General features: G+C 44.5%; 5 protein-coding genes across 5 annotated transcripts; 4 read left to right on the top strand and 1 right to left on the bottom strand.

Annotated features, from left to right (window-relative positions):
• Positions 1–1,164: 1,164 nt before the first annotated feature.
• Positions 1,165–1,904, top strand: AOL_s00176g12 (uncharacterized protein; the record flags this gene model as incomplete). The annotated part of the gene is made up of 2 exons (XM_011128148.1): positions 1,165–1,282; positions 1,348–1,904. 2 exons carry the CDS (start codon positions 1,165–1,167, stop codon positions 1,902–1,904), a joined length of 675 nt encoding a protein of 224 aa, XP_011126450.1.
• A 5,093-nt stretch (positions 1,905–6,997) lies between these two features.
• On the top strand, positions 6,998–7,990 carry AOL_s00176g11 (uncharacterized protein; the record flags this gene model as incomplete). Its single annotated transcript, XM_011128147.1, has 2 exons — positions 6,998–7,475; positions 7,620–7,990. 2 exons carry the CDS (start codon positions 6,998–7,000, stop codon positions 7,988–7,990), a joined length of 849 nt encoding a protein of 282 aa, XP_011126449.1.
• A 4,625-nt stretch (positions 7,991–12,615) lies between these two features.
• AOL_s00176g10 (uncharacterized protein) lies at positions 12,616–13,191 on the bottom strand (the record flags this gene model as incomplete). The annotated part of the gene is made up of 1 exon (XM_011128146.1): positions 12,616–13,191. The coding sequence occupies one exon, from the start codon at positions 13,189–13,191 to the stop codon at positions 12,616–12,618; it is 576 nt and encodes a 191-aa protein (XP_011126448.1).
• Positions 13,192–16,288: 3,097 nt separating this feature from the next.
• AOL_s00176g9 (uncharacterized protein) lies at positions 16,289–17,005 on the top strand (the record flags this gene model as incomplete). The annotated part of the gene is made up of 3 exons (XM_011128145.1): positions 16,289–16,390; positions 16,461–16,654; positions 16,711–17,005. The coding sequence occupies 3 exons, from the start codon at positions 16,289–16,291 to the stop codon at positions 17,003–17,005; spliced, it is 591 nt and encodes a 196-aa protein (XP_011126447.1).
• Positions 17,006–19,185: 2,180 nt separating this feature from the next.
• AOL_s00176g8 (uncharacterized protein) lies at positions 19,186–19,908 on the top strand (the record flags this gene model as incomplete). Its single annotated transcript, XM_011128144.1, has 3 exons — positions 19,186–19,293; positions 19,378–19,577; positions 19,659–19,908. 3 exons carry the CDS (start codon positions 19,186–19,188, stop codon positions 19,906–19,908), a joined length of 558 nt encoding a protein of 185 aa, XP_011126446.1.
• Positions 19,909–20,462: the final 554 nt, after the last annotated feature.

The raw sequence follows: 20,462 nt of genomic DNA, 5'->3' as shown, positions 1-20,462 counted from the left end.
ATGCAATGCAATCGTGATTGAAAAGGGTCAAGGGAGGTATGATAGCGATAGCAATTCAGCGAAGGGGTGCAGATCGTATCACAAAAGTACGTTACACAGGGTCAGGCGATTCTCAGGCCAACAATTTCCACACATAATTTGCGTTGTGGAACTGTTCCGTTTTCGAACGGTTGGGAATCAAACCAGCGAACCAGCAGCCCTCGATAGTGAGAATTCGAAGGGTTACAATGCAGGGAGCAACTGCAATTTCGTTTGCGTTTTTGCCAATTCCATGCCAAGGTGTATTTTGTCCCTGAACAGGGTCTCCCGATTGGATAGCGCAGTTCGGAACTTGGCTAATTGGCGGGCTTTGCACGGTTTTTTCCCTTCTAGAACGCCACCAAATCTAATCCGGAATTGCGTCGGCCTGCTGGCAATGCAGGGGCCTCAGCTGAATTCGATCAGCCGCAAAATCCCAAGATAAGGGGTTCTTATAAGACCCACGTAATGTCCCGGAGTGTTATTCTTCGATTTCTCCCCGGCTTTTATTCCTAAAAGGCAAGTGGTGGACGATCCCCTCGTCAGTCTATAGTCCTCTTCATTTATACATTCAGACTCTCGTTTATAAAATAATAATAATAATGATGTTGTTCTCGACTATTTACACTTTTGCGTTACTCGCTCTTTCAACAGTCGTTCTCGGTGGGAAAGAGCACTGTGTTTTGAACCAACCGTTTTGCCTATGGCTTTCCCCTGGGGCAACCTCGTCCTGTCTCTCGTTAATTAGTAAGCCCACTGCGCGCTGAAGATGCATCGGATGATACATCGCCCCGCCGGTATCAAAACCGGTACCATACTCTCTAGCGCGAACTAACCTCGACGATCATACATGTAGCAAAAAGCGGAATTTCTCGCACTCCTTGCACTTCACCCACCAGCACAATTGTTCAGACCACGACGACCAGATATACTAATACCAAAGTTACAACCACAATAATCCCTACGACGAGGACTATCTGGGTCACGAAACCGACTGTTGGTATCATTACGAGAACCAGTGTAGTCACTAGAATTTCCACGCGTATTATTTCATCCACCAGTTGGAGAAGGACAACAAGGACGGTGTAAGTCAACCTAAGTCTGCGCGCATATAGTACACGGTAAAATGACCAAACCCAACTGATAATGCGATTCAATAGCACCGCTACTGTCTCAACTACTACTAGATTGCCTTCTCAGACATGCGTGGCTCGAAGGGCTCTTGACGTTCGTCAAGCGGCCGGTGGCTTTCCGGAGTCTTGCTGTCAGTATCCCCCGTCATCGACTATCCGAAACTAATTATAAGTTTAATATTAACTATCTGAATAGCATGCTTTCTTACCACCACGCGGCAGACTGGTGTATACACGATTCTATTGACGTCCATCCTCTCCCCTAATGCAACAATCACTTCCGTAGTCACATCCAGAAGGACGTTAACGACTACAAGTACCCGTGTTACGACAACCAGGACAGTCCAAACTCTTTCACTTCGAACAACTGTCAGAACTACCTCGATCACTGTCTGGCGAACCTCCACGACCACCATAGCATCCACTCGAACCGTGCGACTAACTTTCGCCGCCTCTTGTACCGCCCCTCTTACTATTAACACCCAACCAGCCACAGCCAACCTCGTAAACGCCGCGCCTGTTAAAGTTAAAGATTTCAAGGATTGTTGTAACCGTTGTTTTGCATCAAATGGTTGTAACAGTTATGAATACCGAAATGCGAGCAAAGATTGTATTTTGCGGTATTCTAAAAACTCCACGGGTACTTGCCGAACGCCTAATTGTCCATTGGGCAGGCAGATCTTCAACCGGGGTGGCGCAGCATCTGGAAAGGTTTGGGGTACTGGACCATGTTATGGCGGCTTACGGACTTAATCTCGCTAGTTAGATTTATTTCAGCGGTAGATAGAAAGCGGTTATCATGGGTCTCGTCTTTTATATTGGGCTTATCATTTAATACTTGGAAATAGATAGATCAAGATTTTTTTTAGAATTTTATCTTTCTCAAAAGCTGACGGTTTTTCGCCAAAAGGGCTGCCATTTTCATTTTCGTACCCCTCTCTTGCGCCTTGTTTAATCTTGCTTGGTACACCAAAAAAAAAACCCTCGAGAAACATTTAGCCTAATTATATCATACACTACTTTACAAAAGTCATTTTCGTTCCTACCATAACGCCTCTATCGACCCCAGTTATTGTGTCATACTGTGTAGTTCGCATCCAGTTCTCTGCGCTGCTTAACCCCCCCCTAATAAAGGCCACATGTACAAGCCGTGAGTATCAAATAGTATACGAAGACACATAAGTGCGCCTCGAACTCGTCTCGGATCCACACTTAGCCTGCCTCGAATTCGGCTTCCGAATTTTCATGCCTATTCTGTTATGCCCCGGCTCCATTAACAGTTCCTTTTCCCAATCGTCGCGAAGTAATTCTTCGCCAATTAGCCTTCCAATATCCGCTTGTCGCTGGAAATCCTGAAGGCTAAGGAATCGTTCTAGTGGACCTGCGGCCGAAATTCGAGAGTCCGTCCGTGAGCCGAGAAATGGTGGAAAGGACCTTTTGGATGACAAACGTGAGCGTGATTTCCTGGATTTGGTGGAAACACTTCGGGCGGTGGAGTTTTGGGCGGAACTCCTGCGGACTGGAGGGTGTACGCTGAAATTTCTATTTTCCAGACTTTTTGCCATGAGATGTGATTTCAAGATTTAAATAAGAGTCGTAGGGCATACCTTGAAGTCGGCGGGTCCATACATTCCCTGTCAGGTTTTGCGGGCGTGCTAGGGCATTCGCATTCGTGAGGTTTACCATTAGCGTGCTTATTGCACGCCAACACAAGCTCCGTAACTGTCGAAATCACATTTTCGAAGAAGATGAGAAGAAAGAATTGTTTCTTCATGATAGGGTTAGCATCAGATGATTGATTCGGCAGTTAGCATATTTATTAAAATATAACAGCAAATAAATGGGGGGGTATATCCTACCTTATCCTTTACCAGAGCGAAAGTCAAACAGATTCTGCAGAGTTGCGATACTCTCAAAGCAAAAAACATCTTAAAAGAAGAAGGAAAAGTAACTTCCGAAATAAACAATTCCAGGAGTTTAGACATGCTGACTAGGCCTAGGGCTGAAGTACAGTACGACGGATCCTGATTGGCACGGTTGGCTGAAGGGCTGAAGGGCTGAAGGAATGACGTTTGCAGTAAACATATACTGTTCAACTATGAAAACTGCAAGGCCTGGATCTAAGCGACGCAGGCCAGAGGCATTCGCTTCCTACGGTTGGCTCTCACCAATCGATATGATCTTTCAAATTTTTAGAAGAATCAAAGGGGGGGCGGTCGATAGATATCTTGGAGCAGAAGGCCTGGGGGTAAGCTTAGGGAGAATACGGCCTTAATTATATACTGCGTGAAACGACTCTAGCACCTGGGGCTTAAAATATCTATTCTGCGATACGGTACATGTGGAAATGTATTTACGGTACCGACGAGGTTGACAGTGACGATACAGCCAGGCGGCTCCTGAGAAGATACTTCCTCAACATCTTCAGATCCCGCACCGCAGGAATGGGTCCTCGCCAAAAACCCGAATACCCTACGCCCCGCCATCATCTCTACATACAGATTTTGGGAGATGAGGCGGTTCGAATCCTAGGCTCCTAACGTCGTGGCAGGTATGAATATGTCAGATCCTGCATCCGAATGCACCATGTGTTGGCATTTTGCAAATTTGGACGTACGAATCAAAAATCGAGAACGGACCCGCATGAGCCGTGCCGTCCAACAATATTGTTGAAGGCAGAAACAGAAGCGGAATAAGATGCGTTCGGGTACTTTTTCGCTATAGCATACCTTAATAGTTCTGTAGCACAGAATCGAGGCGAGAGATTGGTTACAGCACTAGAGTTTATTGTCGAGATACGCAGGTGCTAGAGTTCTTTAATGTTATGTTCATACGTACGTATACGCGTACACACATACATGTACTTGTATTTCTGTATTAGCCTCCAGTGCGAATATTTGTCTTGACTTTGTTAATAAGTATCCAAGGCCTACACCGGAGAAAAAAAACCAAAGTTCAAGTCCGACCTTTGACATATATTCATACTCAAGGCCATGGTGAGAGTTATAGGTATATAGAACATAGCATCGACGTTAGAAAAGCGTACTCTCCGTTCACATATCAATTAGCTACGAGAGAATGCAGGGCTCAACGACTTGTAAAAGGACATACAACCCGACCCTTGCAGTCGATCCTGTTTACTCATAACACACGCTGGCAGTGACCGCTGTGATGTTATACCGCTGGCAGCTACGTTAGCCTAGCTATGCGATAGGATCCTGCATGCTACTAGCTATGCGCTGGCAATACATAATTGCCACCCACACCATATTGATGTTTTCAAGAGAGAGATGCCTAGATCGGGCCATGGCATATTAAGTTCCGACATAGCCGCCCGTAATGAACTGACTACTTAGAGATACAACCCGTCACGCATTACAACTGTTCAACAGTTTTCATGTTCAGCTGTTTGAATCAGAAGCTAGAAGTCGTGCGGAATACCTAAAGCGGAGGCTATACCATTCTGTTGTCATTTTGAATTTCGGGTGCTCGAAATTAGGACTTTCGATTCCCGCGGCTGGCTAAAGATACAATTTCAGCCTTGTACAGGTAATGCCACGCTCAATATTCGTAGTCTACCACAAAATCTCGGTTGTCTTGCATCTACCCAAGACTCCGCCGCACACAAAAATCAACGGTATCACACAACTCCCAGGATGGAAATTTTGTCACCGTCTCAACACTGCCTCAAATCTAAACACCGAAAAAAAAAGGATGTTGGATTTTGATTTCCTAGCGTTGAATTCAACGTTACGATTGGAGGGTAGATGCATGGAATCGAACAAATGAAATCGTGCCGATTGGCGCGGTTATCGTGAGATCCAGAGAAACCATTGGAGGAAAAAAATGTCTGAGATTTAGTTTCAACGGTATCGTTGCCAAGAGTGCAGGGTGGTCGGTGGTATGGTGACGTATCAAATTGATGCAATGTAATGTGAATGTAACTATCGGATATGCAAAGAAAATCCCAAGCTGAAGAGCATAGTGGCCATGGGTATCGATATAACTTATGCGGAATCTTGGAGACGGTGCTGCATCTGAAACTTACTTAATTTGTAGGCAGTATCGTACCAGGGCCAACTAGTCTGAATGAATCCTCGCCCTCGCCCCACCTCTTATCGATATCGCGTATAGTTTCACATTAACTCCCTTGGCTTAGATATTCAAGAACCACGGCTTTGGGAATTAAAGCGCCCAGATCTCACCCAGACTCGGTTCTTTGGTCGCCAAGTAGACTAGTAGGGCGATCTGATCATCAGATATGAGCAAGCGGCTTATCAATTGGCGGTCGGAGCATAGCCGCGATGTCTAACGTCGTACGTAAGATAATCCTAGCCAAATGAGATACCCCAGTCGAACTATCCGGCCATACGGTACATACCAAGACATCACAGTGCACAGCTACGTTGCCTACCCTGCGTTTCCTATGCAATACCGAATGAAAGTGCCAACCATGCAACGACCAACAGGCACAAAATGTTATACTATTCAAAAACTAGTGTGTAGCGGTAAAGGTCCGTCGCGGTAATATCGAACCGCTCTTTCCTTCTCTCAGGGTTCCACAAACATTCGCCCATATGCCGCCGGCATGCACATGTCGCTCCAACCAACCTTTCTTCATGTCCAATCACCAACTCCAACCTCGAATAGTATACTCCGCCACGCTTTCCCGTCACTGAGGGGTCTCCTCTGCGGTACCTCCTTGATAAACTTCTGTGTGTCTTAGATTCTCGAATACTATCCAAGCAAATCACTCTTCGTTGGGTGTTTCAAAAAAGAACTCAAGTAAACCTTAGCGCTATATATAGTCGACAGGCATATAAATAATGAAGTTAGCTCTTATGGACAGCCATATCTTCTCGACATCAGAACGTGCCACCTCCTGAATTGTTGAACCCATACGTGTGAGCTAATAGAGGGTAAATAAGCCAACATAGTTATATCGAATTAAAAAATGTGATCCAGAACCGGCATGTTACCATCTGCGGGGTACCCTAGCTGCTACATTCGTCACAATTTCAAGGAGTGGTTGACTTTTCAAAAAAGGAGACCAAAAACTTGAGTTATATCACGACATTATATTTCGATCTCCTACACTTCCGCAGAAAGTTAGAGAGCCCCGAAATTTGAAAAGAATCTGTTAAATAAGGATAAATAGAAGAAGAAGAACTCGTATGCGCACAATCGTGACTACACCAAAGCTCGGGTACAACACGGTGTAAATGTTGTAAATTTCAGATCTTCAGGTGTATTATCACCTGCCTCAGGCTGAATAATCCCGGAATGATAAAGTCACTCAAGCATGCCAGGATTTTTAAGCCCAGTATCTGGGGTCTCAACAAAGCGACCAAGTTTCAGATATTCTCCTCCAACGAGTGTGAAAAGGTTTTGAGGCTTCGTCTGCATGCATACAACATAAACTAGGATGCCAGATGCTGTCCTCGATAGTTCATACGTTGATGACGACGCCGGTACGCATATACGAGATAATTGGAACTGGATAGGAGTATTTCATGGCTGGATTTTTGCTCCACAGTGTTGTAACTATTAGATTTTAATATTCCTTAGACTCTAAGCCTATGAAACCCCCAAGCCGTTGGGGATAGTCCATGAGATCATGATCCGGAGTTGTCGTATATACAGCACCCACTAGACTTATGGTAGATATTCTCACCGTAGTAAAAGCCTCCCACACAATAGTTTGCTAATATAATAAAGCTACGACCCGGGTCGACCCAAGCGCTCAAGCTCGAAAGAAAAAACGGATAACCAGTTTAACCCGTAGCATCACACCTTAAGAATACAGACTCAAAATTCATGGACCAATCCTTATTTCTCTCCACAAAATGAATTTATTACACGCTTTCTTCCCTTCCCTCATTCTCTTCATCTTATCTCTCAATATACCCGGCATAATAGGTGTACCCGTAGAGGATACCATCAAAGCCGACGTCGTTCACAACCTCGAGGGCCCATCCAAAACCGAGCCCATTCAAGCCACCCCAAAGCACCTAGTACCAAGACCCGTCTGGACATCATACTATTCCCGAAGTTTTTCCATCCGTTGCGATGAGCCAGGCGTTGCCTTTGACCAAGCCCAAGCTCGCAGTGTAGCCCACGCCGACAGGCTTGTGCCCTGGAATGGTCCAATCACATTCATATTAGGAGCGGATCGCGGTACTGCCCTAGACGTGATCGCACAATTCACGATTTTGTGTCGAGGTTGCAAATGCATGTATCGCCCTGGAGCCGGGCTGGTACTCGAGACTGAGGGGGATTCCGTATGTCCGGATTCTACCAGGGACTTTTGTATATTTTTCTTAGGTATGGAATTATCCCGCTACTATGCGAAAACCCCACCATCGGAATGAATATGATATCCCACTGCACGCATGCATGCGCGGGTCTTTTTGTGGATTCAAGTATTAATTTGTTAACTTTTTTGGTGAATGGGGGGTTTATATTTAGATTGCAAATGCGAAGTTAACTTGGACGTACCATCCTCCCCTACACTAACTCCGGTTGAGGTTACGATTGGAGGTAAGAGAAAGACTATGTATCTCCTAGGAGATCAAATCGGATACATCGGTGAGGATCTCCCCGCGCCAAAGAGACGCGGTGGACTTTCCGATGTCCGACCGGGTCAATTTGATTCATACTCGGGGTCCGGACGCAATGTAGTCGGGAGCATTGAGCCACCTCGTAGACAGTTGGCTCCAGGAACTAAAGAGCCTTATTATTTGGAGGGCCCGGAGAGTGATGCGGATTTGGATCCCCTATCTGTGTTCCCCTTTGGGCAAAGAAACTTGGATGATTCCGATGGCTTTGGTATTTTTTAAGAGATGGGAAAAGTATAGCTCGCAGGTCTAAGTATAATGGTGTATATCTGAGGAAAGCGGAAACGTACTCTCGTGGACAATACGATGGCGCCGCGGTTTCCTCGAGTTAATTCAGAACTTTATGACATAATGCTATTAATTATAATACTCAGGGATCGAATTAGACAAAAGTGTCATGTACATACATCGATATTTGTAGCTAATTATCAAATTGTAAATTTAAATAATGCTAACCAGTACATTTGTACTATGCCTGAGCAACTTCCTCGTCTTAGATACACTTGCATCTCCGCGTACCATATCAGAATTCTCTTTCTCGCATTAGGCAAACCCAATCTAACCACAAAGGAATACGAGCTTACTTTCTTTCATCTATATGCACATTGACCAACTATCCAACAAAAGGTAGTAGCTGAAAATTAAAATCGGGAGCCGCGTGTTGAAGCGGGACGTCCCGATTGCCCTTCTCAGGACGAAAAAACGAGGCGTCCCATCCAGCCTCGATTTACCCCGCTTTCAAGCATTAATTAGGATGGCGAAACCCCCTTCTCACTCATTAACTTTTCATCATTCGTTCACACGCACCATTTATTTTTCGTTTTGAGTCAAGGCTAGAAGCATATTTCAAACGTACCATAAACTTCTTTTATTTTGCCCCGAGGCGCAGCATTCAAATTATAACACTTTCAAGCTTAACTTCAGCCGATACTCGGTGAGATGGCAACGAGAGTACTATGCATACATGTGCCTGCCTCTAATCCGGAAAACATTTCAACCAACTATGGATACATCCATATGCAAATATGCAGGACGACTCTTCACACCTGCGCCCACCCTCGAGGCTAGCGAATAATATAGCACGAACGAAATTATACAGCATGTATCGGGACTAGTACTTCAGCAAAATATACAGTCCAACCCAACACCTACTATGCATCTCAGGCAAAGCAGTCCCAAGAACCCGGTTTCACATCACCATCGGGCCAGGCAGGAATACTTACTTGTGAAGTCTTTGAGCGACAGACTGGTATTAAAGCTCTGTACTAACAGGCTATTCATTTAACTAAATAGTAGCGCGCTAGCGTTAACATGACCGACAAAAGTCGCAAGATGATCCCGTTTGTATTAACTCACCTCCGCACCACAACAAATGCCAAGTCAAAATACAACATTTACCACTCATTCCGCTTCGACTTATTTAACCCCGCGAACCTATAGTAACCCGAATGACCACCAGCCCCACGAAAAAAGACCCAGCCTCTGCGCTTGCACGGAAATCGCCGGTCCCGTAAAACACACGATATCTTCGTCAAGCTTGAGGTTTTGGAGAGTTGAGCTCGCTTGATCGTTTGAAACCCAGCTCGCCAGCCACGGTTTAGATCAGCTTGAGGGAATGCTTCTGATTGCCCGCCAGCCAGAAACATATACCTCGCCGACAAAAGGCATTTTTGTTTCGAACTAGATGCTTTACGAATCGCGTTTTCATATGGTACGTTTAGGCCGGTGTAATAGGATGATGAGCATGTTATAATAAAGTAGTTAAAGTTCAAATCAACCGGTAGTCTAATAACCTGCCACTCCTTACCTCGTAAACCAGAATTAATTGCTGCTGCGGCCACTCCTGCTTGCGGGGGACTGAATTGAAATTATGATAACCAGGGGTTCAGCTATATCTTCAGCCTAATTGGATGACAAGCTACTTTACAAACTGACAAAAAGTCCTTATAAACGATGTTACAGAATCAGAATATGATACGCGATCCTTGAACGAAATCACGATATTGTAGCTTTGATAGAATCGGAATTAAACTTAATACTTGCCTTAGACGTTTTTTTTTATTTTAATATTTTCAAAAAGCTCCTCGGTGCCGTTGGAGACAGATGTAAAAGCTTTTGTTCGGTCGTTGGCTCTTCTCTAAGTCGGGGTCTAGGGGCAAGTTCATTGGATATTCAGGGCTGACGATATACATATGCGTACCATTGGTTGGAACCGCATATATCCCCTCTACAAGCCCCGGGTTCTCTTCTTCGATGCCCAAGGCTACATGAATTCTATCTATCCATGTACATGTACATATGCATCCTGCAGGTGATATACCAACTAAAACCCCGTCTGAAAACAGGCTCGAGACGTCCTGGACTCTGGCTAGAAATTATTCCATTGCGTTGGCAGCGGTTTTCCCTCAAGCTAGTTTTCTAAGCCAGAGCGAATGCTAGCTTGTAAAATTGTAAATGTGGATATCTTTCTCAGTCTCGACGTTGTGTGCTAAATATAAACGGCCGGTTGTAGCGCAGAGCAGATGCTTCTTCCTTCAAGTTGATCTTTAAAAGTCATTCAATTCGTTCTCAGGTGATATAAGCAATGATAATTAAGTGTCTACTTCATCGACGATTAATCCCTGCAATATTAATACCGAGAACACGGGCACCTAGGTACCTATCGGCGGACAGAGGATCGCCTCACTTTGGCGTGCATGCGCATGGGAAGCCAAACCTACCTTAGTCAGCGCTAGTACTACTGTACCATACATCATATCAGTTACCATCGCATGAGGAAGCCATCATCCAATCACTTTACGACTCATAGATGCAAGCCTTAATCTCAGATGAGACGGTGGTCTTGTGAAAGCGTAGGTTTCAGGCAAGTCCACCCGTACTTTTTTCTTTTCTTCTTCTTTTCTTTTACATATAAGTCGGATGGCGTATTAAAGAGGCTTGCTGGTTCCGAAATCCCGATATGACCTTTATATTAGATATCGCTTAAAAAAAAAGAAAAGAAAAACCAGAAATTAAAGCAACCCTCAAAGCGTGCAGATGTGGGTTGAACTACAGAGTAGAGCAGCCTTGTATGTATCATCCTCGGTTTTTGCTGCACAGGGGTCTATAATTTACCAGTTCTCAATATTTTGAGCACAGACGCTTCTGGCCACAACACAGAAAGGCGATCGAACTGTTGAATGCCAGGTAGATCTTATATGAACGACAGGATTTCCCCTATGCCGGAGACTGAGGTACTCAGGTTTTTTATGATTTCCCATCTGTCTTCAGCTTCCTTCTTCCCTTTTCTGGTTCTTTATACAAGTTCGTCGGCATCCCAAATCTACGCCTTTGAATCAAGACCGGTCCTCAGGCGCTTCCATTTTGAATTCCAAGGTATAATATATATATGCACAAGAGTAGTCTCGGACTATAAGATTAATTCTGTGAAAAGCGCGTATACGTATGAGTATCCAATCATCTCGATTTATTTAATGTCAAGTTAATATTAACTTCACTGTGAGAAGCAACAGAAAAGAGTTTTTTTTTGTTGGCTTCTTGGTCTTTATAAATACATAGAAAGCCCATGGTAAGCATACAAATTTCTCTTTCTTTATTTTTCAATTCAAATCCTGCGTCTTCTTTTATTCGGAGGTACTTGTCTCTTACCGTTTGTATTCATCGTAGGCCATTGACTTGTTCCGAGGCTGGTGTATTTTAGCAATCTGCAGTCATGAGCAGGTAGCTGCACCGAACTATGCTTGGCACTGGCCTGGTGCTTAAGCTTCCGACATGCGTTTTGTCGGTGGGATTAATTGTATGTACATCAGGCGGAAACTTTTTCCCTTTTGGGCCCTCTTTCGAGTCAAACAGCTAGCGCATAGGTTGACAACTTTTAAGCCACGACGCTAAGATCTCATACCAGAATTAATTCCTCTGACCTGACCTGGTGTTAATTATGACGGGTCCCCAAATCTCTATAAAACCGTTGCTTTCTTCCCATCAATGCTTTCAATTTTCTTTCCTCAGAGTACTATTCAAAACTAAATTTTGTCTATCTTAAACTCATTCACAGTTTCAGTCTTCAAATTGAAGCATCTTGCACCCAGAGCAACAGGTCCTCTTAACTTCTGCCGCAACAGAAATCGAGCTAGCAGTTTTGCACTGAGCCTCATCATTGTTCCAAAATAGGAAACTTTTATGGACAAAACAAACAAATAGCTCGCTAAACAACACACCTTTGCTTTAAATTGAAGTCTTCCCGCCAAGTCCTCCTTTTCAAACTTTCCCCGCTTTTCATTCTGTCCTCTAAGAAATCTAGAAGGCTGTTATTAATTCTGTCTCTTGAGGTGAGATTTTATCCTCTTTTTTTCTCCTTTTTTTCCGGTGCTTTCGATGTTTTTTTGGTGATGTTTCGTCATCGGTGTCGTTCTTTGGGTCTGTTAGTTACCACAAAAAGCTCCCAGGTCACAGGAAGCAGATGGAATGGAGCGGCATCGGACCCCATGTGTTGTGGGATCACGAGGCTGCGCAAAATCGGAGTTTAGCAACACAACACAACACAAAGGGTCATCCAGTCGGACTTTTGTGTTGTGTCGTGTACTCTGCTGGGCAACTCCAAGGCTCTGCTGGTATTGGTATATCAACCTGCTTAGCTTATCTAATCACTATCTATATCTTCAATCATGTCATTGAAAATGCAACTACATACATTCATACATTCATACCCCACAGCCACCAGCCCGTCACATATACTTAACATCACTTAATTCCCCTGTCTATCTTTTTTCCGTATACATGGGTGGAGGCCATTGGAAATCTTAATCCGTAAGTCTTAGTTGATAATTCCCCTAATTCCTATTCGATAGCTAACCGATAATTCGTTTCAGTATAAAATCTCTGAGCATCTCCATGTCGCCCGTAGAGTCCACAATGATAGTATTATCTAGTGGACGGCACGGATTCTCAATCCACTTCCGGAAGAGAGCGTGGGAGTCTTCGCCTGCACGAGCACCATGTGCAGCAGCGGGAGGGCGGTCAACCCCGGTTCGCTGACTCGTCAATGCATCTCGGTTACGCAGCCGTTGGTCTAGCAGATCGATGTCTTGAACCTTGCATTCGACATACCAGTAGACGAACCCGTACTGCTGTGCAAGTCCAGAACCTCGTTCGAGAACTTCTTCGAAGTTACAGGTGCTGTCGACGATGATGCTATGACCTTGCTTCATGATATCTTGAGCTAGTGCCCACTGGAGTTGATAGGCCTGCTTTGCGGCTTGGTCGAATGGAACATTGGCTTCGAGAAGAGAGGATCGGATGATGTCGTGGTCGATGACTACTGCACCGATTGATTCTCCGAGTACCCTTGCCATTGTACTCTTCCCGGAACCCGGTGCACCAGACATCTGGATGAAGATTTTTTGTGCGGTCTGCTGTGTGGACATCTTTGTCCGACTGAAAGGAAGGGTCTTTAATGGTCTTCCCCGTGTCCATGCCCCGCCGCCCTCCCAGCAGAATTTGGTGGGTGGGCCTCCCAATTTTTCACACAAAAGAATGTGTTGTTTTTACTTGGTATAGCTTGGCGATATAGCGAGACTGGCTATATGGTATTGAATGCATGCTTTAAAGCAAAACAAGACTAAATACTAGTTATATGACTGTTTGGTGTTTGGGGCCACGCTTCTCAGTCAAGCCCTTTGTTTTTTTGGGCTCCCCCCCCAAGCGGGGGCCATAGACACATACCATTTCAGTCGGGTTTAAGTGCGACCGAAGGAAGCCTCAAGTTTTAGTTTGTGCCCGACTGCTTTAGCAGAAGGGACTGAGAGAGAACGCATGTAGATGCCCAAGGCTGGGATTTTGGTGGTGGGTTTTGGCTGGCCGCTGGCCGCTGCTGCCCTAGAGATTTTTGCCAAGCTTCCCAAATAGGCATTTCATTATTGCCTATTTCAGAATTTCAGGTATCGTGGGCGGGGAAATGTGTGGCGCAAGACACCATATCTTGTTATACACGGTCTTATCCGTCTTTCCGGTGGTGTGTTGCCCCTTATCCCGCATCTTGGCATAGATCTTGGCTGCAGGCTTTGCGTAACCTTACCAGCACGCTTCAGCTGCCAGCTAAGTATATAAAGTCGTTCTCGTTCCTTTAGCTATTGAGTCTTCTTACATCTATTCTATTTTCCGTATCTCAAACAAATTGACTTCTTTTTTCCCCTGCTAGGATCTGCTATCTTTTTTCCCACATAACCCAAATTCTTTGCTTACCCCTAAATCCTCGCCATCCTGCTGTTGCAAAAGAGTAGGCGACTTTCAGGGAACTTCTACACCGACCCGGCCTACTTACCATCCTACCACCACCGCTGCGAATCAACGGTCCCAGTTACTCGGAGATCCTCAGAAAATATCAATTATACTCTATCTTTATTCGTACGTATATTATCTTTTCATATCTTCATATGCGATCCCTTTCCATTCATCAACAACGGTTTCAAAAAAGAAAAAAAAAACGGGATGTTTGAGAACTTGGTGTGGCGGTGCAAGACCACTAGCCACATCTCATGCATTGTTACACAAGCATCCTCCGCCCTCCAAAGACACGGAAATCATTCGAAAAGTGAGTGAAGCGCGGCGAGAGAATTTACGAGAGGCCTGGACCAATAGAAGCTACGTTTATGTCAGCGACTTAAGTACACAGGGACCTGGGATCGTATTTCTCTAAGCGTATAATTCACCTTCCATCTGGAACAGGACGGAATACCTCATAAGGTACAATTGCCTAAGGAGCTATCGAGCTGGCATGCGGTCCTGAGCACGCTAGCGGCCCGCCGCCGTTTTGTGCGAGTCCCAAGAACCGTTGAGCAATCACACATATATATATAAGTACTTAGTTACCTATGTATATATGTCTTGCCGAAGCGTTTTAATACAAGACTACTATATATATGTAGTGTCTACACGGCATGCGTCCCAGTATCGTGACCAGACTGCTGTTCTTTTCTTTCAGGCCCCCACCAACGAAACACAGACCAGCTATTAGTCCGGGCATTCGCTTCCTTCAAATCAGGCCCGTTCGCGGAGAAAACGCGAGAAAAAGCAACACATTCTCGTCGCATGTCTGAAGGACTAATCCTTCCAGTCTCGTAACCAAACTGTGTAGTCCTTCACCAACGCACAACAGTATGAGATGTGCAGAGTAGTGCGCAGTGTAGGCTCGCTTGTCTCGTACCCAGCTACTGGCGCAATATATATTAACATTCAATATTCAAGAGATCTATAAATCGTCCCATTTCACCCCAATTTTTTCTCTTTCATCTTCGCATTGAACATTAATCCTCAGTTTTCTCAATGTTCTATAATTCTACTCACTGCTGATTCAAGAACAGAAGCTTAATTTGAACTCAAGCACCCAGAACTTAGCTAGCGAATTTTTTTTCTAGATCTTGGTGATCGTGCGGGTGAAAAAGACTCATTCGCCAATCTCGTCCAATCTCGACCAATCATCTTCCTCCCGATATTTCAACCAATTACATCGCGATACTTCAACCAGTTCATCACTCCCTGTTTCCAGAGTTCATTGGACATAATTAAACCGATCCCGAAACCGACAACTAGCTTCGTTAGATACAACTACGAACGTTTTCCCTGTGCTTTTATATATATATATATCGCTTATAGCCAACCCGAGGATCAATTCATTCATTCCTCTTTTTTCTTCAATCTATAGCTCCAAGACGCCTACTGGGACTACTTTCTCTTCTATTTTCTGCAAAGATTATCGTTCAACATCGCCAGCTCTGCCAGGTCGCGAAACACACACGCCCACAGGCCTTCGCTTGCGAGTTCGATCACCAACCGCCAGGGCTTTCTAAACCACAAAATAAGTTTTATCACGTGGATCAAACATCAATCTGGAAATCATCTTTCGCCTAGACCTATATAAAAACAATTGCTCTGTGAGTTTTATTTTTATATTACATTTTAACTATTTTATATTTTATACAATATTGAACAACCCATTCCTCCCCAGCCCCTGGCTTGGGAAGATCGCTGTTCGATTGGCTATTTTGGGCAGCTGTGTAGACAGATGTCTGGTGGTCTGAAGCTAAGCTGAACCGGCTTATGGCTTACCTACCATGGCAAATTTGCCAGCCCCATGTTGTGTTGTATAGCAGATGGAAATGCACACGTTCATGGAGAACATGGAGAGGTAGAAACGAGCCACGTGAAGTAAAGGCTGCATTTGACCGACCGCATTTTTGATGCATAAGAAAGGATCGTTGTGCAGGGGAGGCTAGCATCCCTGTTGTAATTGTCGGGGACAATTCAACCCGAGACTAGGGAGCAACAACGAGGGCAAGTGAACAAAGTGGACAAGTGCCATACCTATACATGAGAAATATACTTATTTAAATGTCCCTCCACCGCCGCCCTCAACTTTCATTACCGTCTAATCACCATCGCAAATCTTTACATTATAAGAACAGACTAAGCAATATATTACCAAAGCTAATAAACTTTTCTTATTTTAACCCAGCATACCATAAAATGGCTGCCAAAGTTCTCGCTTTCGACAAGAGTCTCGAACTCGCAGTGTTTGCCGTTTGTGCCATAAAGCTCGGCATCACCATCGCCATCTTCAAGCAAAAGGTTTGGATCCCTCTCCGCCCAAAAAAAAAAAACTCTAAAAGATATTCTTTGATATTAACAACGTTTAAAGTATCAGACGAACCAAATGACGTTACTCCAAACTTTGGAATTCGCCAGTTCTACTCTTACGGATTGGATGTGGACGATCATTGCCGCCTATGTCCTTCTTCACTACATCGGATACGGGTTATGCGCAAACCCTCAGGCGCACAGATGGGAATATGTTTCCTCTACATCTTCAATCTCTTCCAGAAGTTCCTTGAGGTCAGTGGCACTGTCTTTTTTTATTTTATAATATTTTCGCTAAAATGTTTCAACAGAAGCGTCGGTAGCATTCGATCCAGGGGCTCGAGGGGATCCTATAGATACATCAACTCCGCCGGTAGCCAGCAATCGAATCGATCCATTCGTTCCCGTATCAGCCAACGAACCTCCACCACTATTGTCCGCCACCGCACAAACATTCCAAATCCTATGATGGAACGTTTCATGATGGTTGAGGACTTCCAATTCGAAGCTGATATGGGTAGATTGCGAGGAACACCATTCTTGGATTCTGCAACGAGATTCTATCTACAAAGGGGTGTTCCTCATGAAGCGGGACAGTGGGCGTAAGGTTTTGCGCCATTGAGACAAAATATTGTATACATCTTTTTTTAAGTATGTATATGCCTTGAGTAGGTTTGTCAGGAGAGGAAGCATAATTGTTAACGGCTAAAGAGTCATGTATCATGGATACAATCCGTGATGGAGTAAAAGGTGGGATTCAAACGACATATCATTTTTTAGGGAACAATAAATGGCGAAGGTTACCGGATTTTTCTTACATATATACTATATTTCTTATCCTTTTATATCTCTTATTATTTTTTTACCTTAAAAAAAGCTACAATAGTTTTCTAGCCTTATATATATACTATCTTATGCAATATATATACAGACCGTATACGATTCCGTCTGTTCTTGAGATTTACATTTACATTCCACAAGATATCATGCCACCACGAGCCATAGTCTAACTCGTGGATGTGCCTGTGTAACCGAACTCGCGAAGCCTTGTAAGAATATCTTGGCATTGTCATTCAGCCACCAAAAAAGGATAGGTGACGCAACACAGGAAAGCACAACGGGAAAACAGGCGTTGAGTGAACAAAAAATGTGACGGCAGTGGAACACAGCAACAAGAATGTGATGGCCATGGGACATGAAATATGATATCGGTGTCTATTAACACGGTATCGGTGTCTATTAATAAAAAGCGGTAAGTTAGAAGGGGAACGAAAGAAGAAAGTTGGGGGATCATAAGCCCGTTCGCCTGGATTCGATTCAAATCCAAGGCGTAAGATGTAACACCATACTTACTTCCATTCAGATTTTCTTGTGAAGGTTATCTTGCATTTTGGGGGGTGACGATAAAAATGTGTTTTGTGGATTCGCAGATTCTATCCGGGGACGGATATGCCTTGGCCAGCATGTGTACCGGCCAACGCCCGAGCTTGAGCCCGAGCTCGAAATAAATGGCTCGGGTACTTCTCCTACCTTGAACCTCGCTCGCTAGTGGTGAGATTAGCAAAACGGTTCTTATGACAAGTATGCTTGTACTACGATCGACCCCCCGCCTTCGAAATTCTTCAACTCAACGGGGAAGTTTTCAAAAGGAGACGTTCCATCAGACTCATCCTAAACCACTGATCAAAATCATATTCTTCTTCATATCTTTCTCTAAGATTACCAAGTTTGGAGGTCCGGATCTTGTGCACGCAGAGATCCTTCAATTCTGGTTGTACTACATGCATCCCGATCCATGTGGATTGGAGGGAACCTGCTCCCAATGCGTTTACCCCCCATCCACGACGTTACCCATCAGACAGGTGTGCGCAGGATGTGGGAGCTTTAGGTAATCTAAAAGGCACACATTCATCGGTGCTAACCCATCGCTCGGTACACCCCCTTGCAGCCTTGCTTATACTCTGTGCATCGTAATCAACGTATTGGCCGGTCCGTCGTACGATTAACCGGTACCGCGGTACGTCGTGTGGTTATCTGGTTCGGGTTTGACAAATTATTTGATGTTTGGTTGGTCAAAAAATGATGGGTTTTTCTCAATCGACGACCCTTGAATTCTGAGAAGGATCTTCAAGAGCTCTAGCGCTCTGTTCTTCTGTAGTCCTGGGGCGCGGGGATTCATGGATAACCCTAGGCCTTGGCAAACCACAAAGCTCCCTGTAGCTGGCTTAGGTCATCAGGGTGAAAACCAATTGCTTAGTTACCTGAGAGATCTGGATTGGGGCTGTGTAAACTGATGCACCTTTTCTGGAATGATCATCACGGCCGGACGCCCGATGGCGGTGCCGATATACAGGACGGCCCACAGCCCAAGCGCTCTGTGAAAGCAAACTGTTCAGCCCGCGGTACGTGCCCTTTTCTTATTGGGCCATAGTGTTGGCCAGAATGTCGCCCCGGAGGCCCGGCATTCAGCTGGGAGACAAGTTCATGATTCAGTCTCCGTGTTGTCTCATGGGACCAAAGACCCGCTCCAACGTGCGTTGTTAGCCTCGAGACAGACCAGCCCCATGCATGCAAAGCGCATTTGAGCTTTCGTCATCTCCTTGGAGGGTATGTCTCGTTTCACCGCTCCGAAACTTCTTCAGCATATAAAGCTTCCTTAAACCTCTTCTTTTTCTGCCTTTCAAATTCCGCCAACTAACCATTTTTTCCGAATCTAAAAGAATCATTTCTTCTACTACAAATTTCCACTATTCATTTACCTTTTTCTACATTGCAAAAAGATAACAATGGAGAAAACAATTCTTCTCAGCAACGTTAGCAAAAACGCCAGGCTCGCTGTGTTTCTCGCCTGTGCGCTGAAGCTAGCAGTCACCGTTCCAACCTGGGCACAAAAGGTGCGTATATACACAACAATTCTCTTTAATATGAAGCAAGAAATTATATTCCGAAAGATACTGATAGTTGAATTAAATAAATAGGCTAGAAAGAAATCCTTTTTCGAGTTTCTCGCCCTGCTCGATTCGATGTTGACCGACTGGATGCTATTCATCGTTATTACCTACGTTCTTCTGCACTACCTTAATAAGTACGGTACCAACAAACGTAAGAAGGGAGGTAGATACTCTTCTACTTCTTCCAAAATTAGCAGGTCGTCTGGAGGGAGTGATAGATCTATATGGTAAATACTATTACTACTATCCTGTTCCTTTAGAGTTTGCCTTACAAATTGGGCTAACATTATAACTCTTCACTTTACCAGCGGAAGCAACATAACCATCCGATCGAATGCGAGCTATATGTCCCTTAGTTCAATTACTACATCCGTTATCGACCGCCATAACGATGTTTCCTTCTCAATGGAACAGTTTTTGAAGGGCAGGGACGAATTTTTCTTGACCGCAAAGGGTATGGTTGAGGGTAGTTTTGGTGAAATTGATAGTTCAAGGGTTTGGGATTCTGGTGTTGAGTACAGCAGACGAGAGGCTCTCTTGGAGCTGGTTCTGGAGTGAGGAAAAGCATTTTCAACAAAACAAAAGATAAGGGAAATGCGATGTACCTAGCCGATGTCGTCTTTTTGGAGTAATTAATGAGGAATGTAACTGGAGTCCATGCGAAAATGCAATTAGGTTGGTAAACTTAAGTATATACAAAGGAATCATATTCTGTTACACCTGAGAGATAATAATCACTGGTTTCTGTAAATCCAGGTTCCCACTTTTCTAGCACCCTTACATCTGAACCCTAGGCCTCCCCCTTCCCTTGCCCTTTCACCCCTGCTACAAGTTGCTCGCACAACCCAAAAAGCAAAGAGTAAAAGGCGAAGGAGCCGGAACAGGGGTAAATTTACAATCCTTGCGCTTGTGGTAAGAAAGTTAGAAGGAACGGGGTGAATTCCGGCCATGTCACCTAACCGAGTTTGAACCCTTTCTGATGGCTAGGTGCCTGGCCCCGGAGTAGCCTTGGCTCCCAAAGCTCTTATAGTAAGAGAGTACTTAGTACGAATCATATCGAAATTCTCTTATTCAATTAAGACTTTGATCTCGTGTAACAGATCTGCAGAACT

The sequence above is a fragment of the Orbilia oligospora genome (assembly GCF_000225545.1).
Source record: "Orbilia oligospora ATCC 24927 unplaced genomic scaffold scaffold00176, whole genome shotgun sequence".
NCBI classification, from domain to species: domain Eukaryota; kingdom Fungi; phylum Ascomycota; class Orbiliomycetes; order Orbiliales; family Orbiliaceae; genus Orbilia; species Orbilia oligospora.
The sequence above is the reverse complement of the archived record's forward strand: the minus strand, read 5'-3'. Positions and strand labels throughout refer to the sequence as shown.